Source organism: Nicotiana tabacum, chromosome 7, assembly GCF_000715075.1.
Source record: "Nicotiana tabacum cultivar K326 chromosome 7, ASM71507v2, whole genome shotgun sequence".
In the NCBI taxonomy this organism is placed as follows: domain Eukaryota; kingdom Viridiplantae; phylum Streptophyta; class Magnoliopsida; order Solanales; family Solanaceae; genus Nicotiana; species Nicotiana tabacum.
Window position 1 is genome coordinate 77,057,624 of NC_134086.1, and position 12,219 is coordinate 77,069,842.

Genomic DNA, 12,219 nt, shown 5'->3' on the forward strand with positions numbered 1-12,219 from the left:
TCATTCTTGGCTTCCTACATACTCTCTTTGTTCCAGTTTATGTGAACCTATTTCCTTTTTGGCTTGTTCCAAAAAGAATGACCCCTTTCTAAATTTGGAAATAATTTAGCTTAAACTTCCAAATCTACCCTTAATGAGAAGCTTTTATAACCACACAAATACCCTGGACCCCTTTTTGACTTGTTTAGGACCACAAATTCTAAAAGTCTTCATTTTTCTTAAACTTTGTGCCCAGTCAAACACGTTCACATAAATTGGAACAAAGGGAATAATAAACTTCAACCATTAAGCTTAATTGGTCATATATCAACCTTCAAAACACCTAAAATCATGTTCAATCCAGGGTAAAATATATCAGATTACATGTAAATCTAGCATATTATCATTATTCGTATCTAATATTTCAATTTTCCGTATTATATGATAAATAATTAGTAAAAATATCTAATGAAGCGGTGACACTCATTGTCTCTAAGGTAAATTCTCTCATGTGTATGACTAATATTAGACAACCTGTGGCTTTTATAGAGTACTTCCTCTGGTCCAAAATAAGTGATTTTTTGGATGTTTTCACACAAATTAAGGAATCCATCTTTTAACATTAATGAGCAATGAAATTGACTATATTAACCTTTGCTATCTCTCATAAACACTCCTAACACATACTCCAACACTATTTACTCCAAGGATAATGTAGGAAAAAAATAATTAATTCATTCTTGAAATCTGGAAAATTACTTATTTTGGACCACAAAAAAAATTAAAAAATCACTTATTTTGAACCGGAGGGAGTGCCGGATAATAAATTTCGGTATTTACAAAAAGTTAGAATTTGAACGTACTAGCTAGCTCTCATGGTACCGCAAACCGCAGAATGATCCCATGCATGCAAGCCATATTAATTCTCAACCTCTCATTCTCACTTATTGCCACAACTCGAGAAATACAGAAGCCAAAAATAATTTTCCTCCATATTCATCTAAACCAATCTCTTCATCACATCCAAACACATTTGTTATCTGCGTCAAAAACAATTCCAATTTTCCCATATCATTTCGTCCCCTTTCCGGGGTTGATTTGATACCTGATAAAACACACTTCCCAAATAATTCCAGAGGCGAATTCATCATTCAAAGACGGTAAGTGCAGATCATAATATATGTACGCATATTAAAATTAAAAATCATTATCTGCCTATGTTTAATTCAAGATTCGATTTTCATCAGATAATTCAGGAACACTTAACAAAATGTTCAAGAAGGGAGGAGCCGGTGGTGTGGACATTGAGTCCGGCGGCAAAGGCGGAGCCGGCGGTGCCCAGATATACCCCGGAATGACGGAAGATCCAAAGATGAGATGGGCATTTATCAGAAAAGTTTACGCGATTGTGTGCACGCAGCTTCTCGTCACCGCCGTGATTGCCACCGCCATGTTTTTCACTCCGGCCGTCAAAGATTACATGCGCACACCTTTTGGCTTCGCCACCTTGATTGTCCTTATTGTCATCGCTTTTATACGTAAAACCAATTCTTCTTACAAGCTTTCTTATTACATTTTTCTTTTTAGTCCTCTATGTAGTACTTACTAAGTAATTTATTTTTGAGAGCCTTAAAAAATTAAAAGGATGCTTCATCGTCACAATTCATTTGGCATTCTATTCTTTTTTGTTCGTTTAAAAAAGATATTGGCACCCTTGATGATAGTTTTTATTTTACTAGAAGTTTCATTGTGTATCTCACACAATTGACATTAGTTGTGTGAGACTCATTTTTCTCTCACAAATTTGTTGACCTCAATCTTATACTTCTGGGTCCAAAAAATATGGGTCTACAAAACTGTAAGACAAAAAGATGCATCATACAACTAGTGTCAGTTGTATAAGAGACACAAAATATAAAATTTCTTATTTTACCTTCAATTAGATACTTTTATAGAAATAGACATGATTCCTGATTAACCTTATTAGGATACTTTTGGTATATTCTATGCATATTTAGCTTGTTTTTAAAAAGATTCTTTCTTTGTTTTTTTGTTTTATGTTCAGGTAAATAATGCCAAACAAATTGAGACAAATGCAGTTCAAAGTTTGTTGAGAACTTATTCTAAATTTTTTTGGTTCTCAATTTAAGATTGTTTTCTGTTATTTCCCCATCACTGGGATATCTAATATATATGTTATACTTTTTCTTTTTCTGGGGCAGATATTATATTGCTTAATGTCAATTCACAATTTTCATGACTTAATGAAAAGTGTGCTAATTGTTTTCTTTTAATCTTTGGTGTAAAATTGGCAGTTTGCTTCTTCATGGGTCGCTACGGAAGAAAACATCCATGGAACTATGTTCTTATGACAGTATTTACCCTGTGTCTGGCATTTGTTGTTGGAGCGGCATGCGCATTTAAAAGAGGTAACTTTTCTTGAATTCAAGTTTTATGTACTAATGATATAAAAATTATTACACAATTAAATCAGAATAAATTAATTACAAAACTACATTCTGTGATGAGCAGCAATCCGTAACACGATAATATTGTTATGTCGAGGAAGAGGCAAACCCGAAAATAAAGAAGATAAAGAATACTAAATTTTAACGTGGAAAACCCTTCAAATCGAAGGTAAAAACCACAGGATCACAAAGATCCAAAAAGATCCACTATAACAATAAGAGGGTTACAAAAATTCTCCAAATTGGCTACACAATAAGTGCCAAACACGGAGCAACAAGAGCAACAACCAATCAATTAAAGAAAGAGTAGAATCCACAAAAATAAAGCTATTGTTCGAGGCTCGAAATCAGATTCTAAGAGCCTCTAAATCCGATCTCCACCGTTCAAATAAAACACCAAGATGTTACGAATACTCAGTCAAAATTCCAGCCCGATCCAACTGTTAACAAATCAGAAAACGTGATTTGAAGTTGGCTGGTCGAAATAAAAATCTACAGTAAAACAAATACTCTTCTTTTCTCTTTTCTCTTGATGAAAGCTCTCTCAAAAATCACTCCTATGTGCTTAAGTCTTTCAAATACTTGTATCAATGAGCATAGAATAATTCTCCAAGGTTGTCTTATTTATAAACATGAGTAGTGCTTTCTCTTAAAGCCAAAACCCACTCAAAATAGGAATAAATACCGAATCCAATTCCGAATAGGAATGGAAACTAAAAGAGAATAGGATTAGGCCATTGGGCCTTTCGCTGGACAACATGGGCATGAGCCCAACAAACTCTCCCTTCAGTCAAGGGGCCAAATGTATCTTCAAGTAGAGAAACTATTAATAGGCTTCATGCCTGCCAATTTTCAGCAAAACACATACTTAACTGCAAGCTTAACTACGAAGTCCTCAGGCTGCTCCATATAAATCTCCTCATCTAAATCACCATGAAGAAAAGTAGTCTCGACATTTATCTGCTCGACCTCTAAATCTAGACTTGCAGCTAAGCCTAGAACCACACGAATAGAAGACATCTTCACAACAGGGAAGAAAATTTCATCAAAATCAACTCCCTTCTTCTGACCAAAACCTTTAACAACTAACCTCACCTTGTATCTAGGTGCAGAGGTATGGTTATCTTGCTTTATTCTGAATATACATTTGTTAGATAAAGCTCTCTTACCTTTCGGCAATTTCACTAACTCATATGTGTCATTCTCATGGAGTGACTTCATCTCATCTTCTATGGCTTCGATCCACTGAATTTTGTGAGTATCTTGCATGGCTTCATCATAATTCTCAGGTTCTCCCATGTCAGTCAAAAGTACATACTCATCAGGAGGATAGCGCATGGATTTTTGCTTCTCCTTTGTAGATCTTCTAAGAGAGGTTTCAAGAGCATTCGAAATAGTTACCTGTACAGGAATTGGTTGTTGATCAACTACAACTTCATCAACCGGAGCATCCATAACATCTATACTATGATGATCATTTTGATCTTGATCACTATCTCCATCATTGTCTTGGGTTCCTTCATGTGCAATAGGTGCCTTAGCAATTGAAACTGGATCAATATCAACTAAGCTCTCATTACCCTGAGAATCTATCTTCTCAGCATTGTCAATATCTTCAATAGTTTGGTCTTCAAAGAATATTGCATCACGACTTCTAAAAAGTTTATTGTCAACTGGATCATAAAAATGATACCCAAACTCATCTTGAACATAACCGATAAAGATGCACTACTTAGTTTTGATATCTAGTTTAGATCTCTCATCTTTCGGAACATGCACACAAGCTTTACACCCAAAAACTCTCAGGTGATCATAAAAAGCATATTTGGCAAACCGAACTCTATCTGGGACATCACCATCCAAAGCAACAGCAGGAGACAAATTGATAACATAGGCAACAGTGTTAAGTTCTTCCGCCCAAAATGTATTTGGAAGTTTAGCCTCTGAAAGTAAGAATCTAACTCTCTCAACTAGAGTTCTATTCATCCTCTCTGCCAAACCATTCAATTGTGGCATCTTGGGTAGATTTTTTTGATGACGAATTCTGTGTTCCTTGCAATAGTTATCAAAGGGACCATAATATTGACCACCATTGTCAGTGCGAATAAATTTTAACTTCTTTCCCATCTGTCTCTCAGCTAAGGCCTGAAATTCCTTAAACACGCCAAGTGCTTGATCTTTAGATTTCAAATGATACACCCAGAGCTTATGAGAATGATCATCAATAACGGTCACAAAGTAAAGTGCACCACCTTTTGACTTTACTTTAAAAGGACCACACAAATCAGAGTGTACTAGCTCCAATAAATCGGGCTTCTTGAGGGAGGATGGCTATGAAAGGAAACCCTTTTCTATTTTTCTGCTAAACAATGGATACACCTTTTCAACTTTGCTTGTTTCAATCCGGAAAGCAAACTTTTCTTAGCCAAACACGTAACCCCTCTATCGCTCATATGACTCAATCTTCGGTGCCATAATTCTGATAAAGTATCACTATTCACAAGATTTATGGAGTCATTAATAATAGAACCCTGTGTTACATATAAATAACCAGACTTGACTCTGCGAGACACTACTAACGAGCCCTTAGTGAGCTTTCATTGGCCATTAAAGAGGGCATTATGATAACCTCTATCGTCTAATCTTCCTACGAAAATCAAATTGAAAGGAAAGTCTAGAGCATGCTTGACATCTTAAAGAACTAACGTTGAACCATTATTAGTTTTCAAACAAATTGCGCCAACACCAAACACATTAACTTCACTGGCATTGCCTATCTTTAATACTCCAGAATCAACATGGGTATAAGATATCTTTTCTTGGTGTGACATGTGAGGTTGCTCCAGAATCTACTATCCAGCTAGTCTCATGGGATACCAAATTGATGACGTTTTCATCATAACCAAAAAGAAGGTCATCTCGAACAATAGCAGCAACATCGTTCTCGTTATTTTCAGCTTTCTTTCCTTCTGTAGTGTCTTGAAACAACTTGTAGCAAGACCTTTTGATATGTCCTTTCTTGCCACAGTGGTTGCATGTAATATTATAGTATTTGGACCTTGACTTACTTCTACTTTTACCTCAATTCCTTGAGCCTCTTGTTCTATCTCTCCCCCGGTCTTCTGTAACCAAGATATCTGCTTGTGAGGACGAACCCTGAGATTTTCTCCTTACTTCCTCGTTCAACACACTACTCTTGGCATATTTCATGGCCACCTTACCTCTATGAACTGAATTTGTCAAAGAAACACGAAGAGTTTCCCAATAGTCTTGGAGAGTATTAAGAAGCCAAAGTCCTTGTATCTCATCATCAAAATTAACTCCCATTCCAGACAGCTGATCAAGGACGCCCTGAAAATTATTTATGTGATCAAGGATAGGGCTGCCTTCCTTGTATTTAAAGGTCATCAATTGCTTTAGCAGGAACAACTTGTTGTTCCCAGTTTCTAAAGCATAAAGAGCCTCTTGCTTTTCCCACAATGATCTCGCATGTGTCTCGTTCACAATATGGTTGCGAACGTTATCTTCAACTCATTGGCGTATATATCCACATACTTGTTGGTGCTCAAAAATTCCAATCTTCATCAGATACACTCTCGGGTTTATGAGCTGCAAAAACGGGTAGATGCATCTTCTTCACGAACAACAAATCTTTCATCTTACTTCTCCAAACATTATAATTTCTCTCATTTAAACATACCATCTTGCTCATATTCTCCTCCATTCCGTAATAACCCGGATAAATAACCAAGGCTTTGATACCACTGATATGTCAAGAAAGAGGCAAACCCGAAAATAAAGAAGATAAAGAACACCAAATATTAACGTAAAAAACCATTCAAATCGAAGGTAAAAACCACGGGATCACAAAGATACAAAAACCTCCACTATAACAATAAGAGGGTTACAAAAATTTTCAAAATTGGCTACTCAACAAGTGCCAAATACGGAGTAACAATAGCAACAAGAGAAGCAACCAATCAATTGAAGAGAGAGGAGAATCCACAAAAACGAAGTTATTGTTCGAGTCTCGAAATCTGATGCTACGACCTCCAAATTCGATTTCAACCGTTCAAATCAAACATCAAGTTGTTACGAACACTCAGTCAAAATTGCAGCCCGATCCAATGGTTAACGAATCAAAAACATGATTTCAAGTTGGCTGGTCGAAATAAAAATCTGCAACAAAACATATACTTTTCTTCTCTCTTCTCTCTTGATGAAAGCTCTATCAAAAATCACTCTTATGTGCTTAAGTCTTTCAAAGACTTGTATCAATGAGTATAAAATAATTCTCCAAGGTTGTCTTATTTATAGATGATGAGTGGTGCTTTCTCTTAAAGTCAAAACCCACTCAAAATAGGAATAAACACCGAATCAAATTCCGAATAGGAATGAAAACAAAAAAAAAATAGGATTAGGTCATTGGGCCTTAGGCTGGACAACATTTCTTTGAGTATTGCACAGCACTGTTAATTGATTGTCGGTCGAAATACAAAATGGGACAGTTTTCCAATGAAACTACCCAGTATATCTCTTCTTCTTTTTCAGAAAAAAATTGACGTACACAAATTATTTCATTTAAAAATTTAAGGAGATAATACTTTGATCAAAATCCAAATACGCTAATTGCGCAAGTCAAAAATAGAATCAAATTTATACCCATTTCAGTTCATTATGTATGACATAATTTTGAAAATTCAAGTTTTTCTTAGATAAAAAAGAAAGATTGAATATTTTCTATTATCATAAGCTATAGTACTCCTTATTTAATTTCTAAATAAGTAAATTTCAAATTAAAAGTATTACAAAATAAAAGTATAATTAAGATTAGATAATTTAACCTTATATTCTGAACCCATCACTATTTTGAAACATGATCTACTGTATTTAAAGATAATGAAAAATTAACCGAAATAGCTGCCCACCAACATCTTAAACTAAAAATAGTTGGCAGATGTATAATCAATATATAATGTGTATAACCATGTAAAATCGATGTATAATCAGTGTATACTTAAGAAAAATAAACAGTGAATCTAACCGGCTATTTGTGCAAAGATCCCAAAAGTTCAAACTTTGATGTAACGTTTGTTTCCAGGGCCTACTATCTTGACGGCTGCTGGGCTGACAGTTCTTATAACTGTTAGCCTTACCCTCTACACATTTTGGGCTGCAAGCAGAGGCATGGACTTCAGCTTTCTTGGTCCTTTCTTGTTCTGTGCATCCATAGTCCTCATTTTCTTTCTTCTAGCCCAGGTACGTCTATATCACTTTAATTATATCCACATATATATATATTTCTTCTTAGAATTCGAAAATATGTACATCTTCTTTTTACTAACGAGATGGTTTCCAATGCAACAGTATATTCTTCATTTAGGACGGGAGGTACGGATGGTATATAGCTGTCTGGCGGCACTTCTATTCTCAGCTTATATCATATACGACACAAATAACTTAATCAGGAACTTCACCTACGATGAATATGTCATTGCAGCAATCTGCCTTTTCGGAGACATCGTCAACCTCTTCTTAGCTCTTCTTGGCGTCGTTGGTGAATGATTCATGTATGTAATAATTTTGGTTGCATAGTGTTCGTGTTTGTTAATTAGCAAGCTGGAAATTTCCTATGCTCAGAGATTTATTATGTTATTCCTAGTCTTGAGAATGTCATACATTAGTACTGCCCTTCATGTATGGTTTGTTTAATGTACAATTGGGTGAAGAAATATATATATTACCATTGAGTCTTCCTTGGCTTGATTATCATTTTGTAGGATAATCATACTACTTAAGATATGTGACCTTTTATTCTTAATTGGATCGACCCTTTTCTTTTTCGCTCATTTACTTAGCATTTTATACAACTATTGTATTAATAGTTTAGTCTTTAGAACAAAAAAAAGATAGTTTTTGGAAAAGAAAGCTTCATCTTTATTTATTCGAAGGGGGTGCGGCCGTTTGTGGGCAAAACACTTCCTGAGGAGCGTTGAAATCTAGCCCTAAGTTCCGCCATTGGTGAGCTTGAGAGAGAGAGAGCAGAGAAGACGATAGAGAGAGAGAAATGAGAAGCAATTTTCTGTTAATTGGCTTGAACTGAAAATGAGTTGTACATCACCTATTTATCCTAACTAACACAACCTACTTTGTGAAAGAGGAAATTAACAACTAACTTCTTAACTAACTACCTTCTAGAAGAGTACTACATAAATACAGAAATGTACAACTATTTACAACTCTAATTTCAACACTCCCCTCAAGTTGAAAATGAAAAAATATCTTTCATTCCCAACTTCGAGACTAATGCTGCATGTTGCTGATGTCCAAGTGCTTTGGTCAACATTTCTGTTGGTTGCTCTTGACTGGCAATATAAGATATCTTGATCAGCGCTTCTTGAATTTTTTCTCGGATAAAAAGGCAGTCTATTTCTATAGTCTATTTCATGGGCAGTTTTACACACTCAACTCTTCCAATAGACCCTTCAACCACACAAGTTCATCTACTGTGTGTGGCATGCTTTTGTACTCAGCTTCAGCTGAGCTTCTAGACATAATGTGATGTCTTAGCTTTCCAGGATATGATTAAACTTCCAAGCTTATACAGTATCCAGTAACAGACTTTCTTGACATAGGACATGACGCCTAGTCTGAATCACAGAATGCTTCTATTTCTTCTTTGTTGTAACTTGACATTAACAGCCCCAGCCCTGGTTGCTTCTTGATGTACCTTACTACATGAAGTGTTGCTTCATAGTGAGATTCCTTAGGTGCATGCATAAAATGACTTAGGGATTGCACTACATATGAGATATCAGGCCTTATTATTGTTAGATACAAAAGTTTCCCTATGAGCCTATGATAACTCCCTCTGTCTTCTAGCAACTTATCTCCCTTACTTGTGTTTGTGCAAGTATCAAACTCAGTGCTTGTCAGCTTCAAGTTCTTCTCCATTGGTGTCTTTTTAGGTTTAGAACTTGCCAAGCCTACATCAGATACCATCTCTAATGCATTTTTTTTTTGAGTGATAAGGATACCCTCCTTTGATCTAGCAAACTCTATACCTAAAAAATATCTAACTTCTCCAAGTTCTTTCATTTTAAAATGTTGATGAAGAGATTCCTGTGCAATTTTAATTTCCTACAAACCATTTCCTGTAACAAAAATATCAACTACATAGACCAAAATCAAAACAAACTTGTTATCGATATTTCTAGTAAATAAAGAATAGTCATGCTTGATTCGCTTAAAACCGGACAAAGACAAGGCTTGAGAGAACTTCAAATTTTATTGCCTAGATGCCTTCTTGAGCCCATATAAGGATTTAAGTAGTCTACAAACCTTATGTTACCCTTGGCTACTAAATCCTTAAGGAAAAGTCATGTAAACTTCCTTTTCAAGGTCTCCATTCAAAAAAGCATTTTGAACATCCATCTGAAATATAGGCCAGTGCTTGAGAGTAGCAATGGCAATAACAGCCCTCACAATAGTCAGCTTAGCAATATGAGAGAATGTATCATGAAAATCCAATCCTTCCTATTGTGTAAAGCCTTTAGCAACCAGTCTGGCCTTGAATATTTCTATAGAACCATCTGCATTGTACTTTATTTTATATACCTATTTGCATCCAGTGGATATTTTACCAACAGGCAAGTCAACTACAGACCAAGTGTTGTTCGGTTCTAATGCTTCAATTTCAAGTTTTATAGCTTCAATCATCTGTCATCCTTACTAGCTTGATGAAAATATGATGGTTCAACATCAACAGAAAAAAAAGTAAGAAATGCTCTAAAAGGAGGAGAGAGGTGAGTATAGGAAACAAAATGTTGGATGGGATGAGATGTAGAAGAAGTGGATAGTATGGGTGGATGAACATAGTCAGTCAACCAAATTGGTGATTTACTAGTTCTCCCTAACTTTCTAGGTGGAGGTAATTCAGGTGAAGTAGAAGATCCAGGCTCAACAGAGGTAGTAGGGTCCATGGGAGAATAAAAGAGCAGGGTGCCTGCTGGAATTGACTCTGCAGAAGGAAATGAATTTGTAGTGAATGGAGGACTGTGAGGTTCTAAAGGTGAAGCTGGCAAGTTGGTGATGGGAGATGAGGGTAATGAAGTAGGCGGTGCTTGTGTAGATGAGACTAACCCATGATCCAGTGTTGGAGAAGGAGAAAAGACATTAGAAATAGCAATAGGCATGAGTATTGAGGAATCATGTTGTGATGAAAGCAATTTCTCTTTTGGACATTTGAAAGGAAAGATATTTTCTTTAAAGATAATATTTCGAGGGATAGATTTTCCCAGAGTCAAGTTCATATGGTTTATAGCCTTTCTGTGTAGAAGCATAACCTAGAAGAATAGCAGGAATGGATTTTAGTTGGAATTTCATGAGAGTCAAGTCTGGTAGCATAACAAAGACATCATATTATTTTTAGGTGATCTAGTTTAGGGGACCAGCCATGAAAAAGCTCATAAGGAGTCTTTCCATGTAGAACAGTGCTAGGCAATCTATTAATGATATAGGTAGCTGCCAGAATACATTCACCCCACAGTCTTAAAAGTAATGCGGCTTGAAATCTCAAGGCTCTGCCTACTTCAAGTAGGTGTCTATGCTTTATTTCTACAACTCCATTTTGTTGGGGAGTATAGACACAACTACCTTGATGAACAATTCCTTTGATTTAAAATAGATTAGAACAAAGAGAATTGAAGAACTCATAGCCATTATCAGACCTGAAAATCTTGACAGTAGAAGAAAATTAGTTTTCTACCAAATGAAGAAAATTTGATAGAATCACATGAACATCACTTTTCAGTTTTAAGAGAAAGGTCCAAGTCATTCTTGAAAAATCATCAACAAGCGTCAGGAAATATCTATAACCATTGTAAGTATTTACTCTATAAGGACCCCACATGTCCATATGAACAAGTTCAAACGAATATTTTGATCTTGAAATGCTAGTAGGAAAAGGCAGTAGTCTGTTTGGCTAATGGACAAACATGATAATTATAAGAACTAGAATTAGACAACAATGTCTTTATTGTAAGTATTTTCTTAAGAACTAAATAAGGAGCATGCCAAGTCTTTGATGCCATAACATAGTTGAGGATGTAGTCTGGTTAGTGGTCATAAGGTGGAAGTGAGTGGTGCAGTAGGTTTTGAAGGATTGAGGATGTAGAGTACATCCTTGAGGCTACCAATCCCTCTCACCTTGCCACTGAAGAGGTCATGAAAGAGACAAAAATTAGGATAAAAAGAAATTGTACAATCCAACTCCTTGGTATATCTGGACACTAACAACAGATTATACTAAAACTTAGGCACATAAATCACATCATATAGAGTTTGAGTGTTGGACAGGGCACATGATTCTGTATGTGTAATCAGAGTACTTTCTCTATTTTATAAATGGACTGAAGTAGATTTCGAATGGGGAACAAGTTTAGGACAGAATAACAGATCTAACGATGAAACTATGTGATTTGAAGCACCAGTATCAATGATCCACTTAATTTGGTCAGTAATTCTAGAGTTTTTTCTTCTACTGGTCCTTTTTCCTTGCTCAACATTCTGAGTATTTGTTGATACTGGTCATGTGTAAAAATTGGAGCTGCATTGATCATGCCATTTATCATACCAATTCCATCAGTTCATGTGTGTTTAGTCTCCTCCATTATACTCTCATTATGTGCTACAGGTGTGTAGTTCTCATTAGCACCTCTTTTTTTGTTGTTGAACTTAAAACCTGGTGGATACTCTACCAACTTATAGCAAT

The 12,219-nt window shown here is 35.7% G+C and overlaps 1 protein-coding gene across 1 annotated transcript; it reads left to right on the top strand.

The window, feature by feature from the left end:
- The first annotated feature begins 986 nt into the window (after nt 1-986).
- On the top strand, nt 987-8,200 carry LOC107774228 (protein LIFEGUARD 4-like). The gene is made up of 5 exons (XM_016593721.2): nt 987-1,139; nt 1,227-1,517; nt 2,295-2,408; nt 7,549-7,706; nt 7,815-8,200. Exons 2-5 carry the CDS (start codon nt 1,250-1,252, stop codon nt 8,010-8,012), a joined length of 738 nt encoding a protein of 245 aa, XP_016449207.2. The 5' UTR covers nt 987-1,139; nt 1,227-1,249; the 3' UTR covers nt 8,013-8,200.
- Nucleotides 8,201-12,219: the final 4,019 nt, after the last annotated feature.

What these genes read in the sequence shown, in the direction of transcription:
- LOC107774228 (XM_016593721.2), top strand. Translation starts at nt 1,250, where the DNA reads ATGTTCAAGAAGGGAGGAGCCGGTGGTGTGGACATTGAGTCCGGCGGC. An exon ending in TATTGTCATCGCTTTTATAC is followed by an intron (nt 1,518 to 2,294) that starts GTAAAACCAATT and finishes TAAAATTGGCAG; the next exon opens with TTTGCTTCTTCATGGGTCGC. An exon ending in GGCATGCGCATTTAAAAGAG is followed by an intron (nt 2,409 to 7,548) that starts GTAACTTTTCTT and finishes GTTTGTTTCCAG; the next exon opens with GGCCTACTATCTTGACGGCT.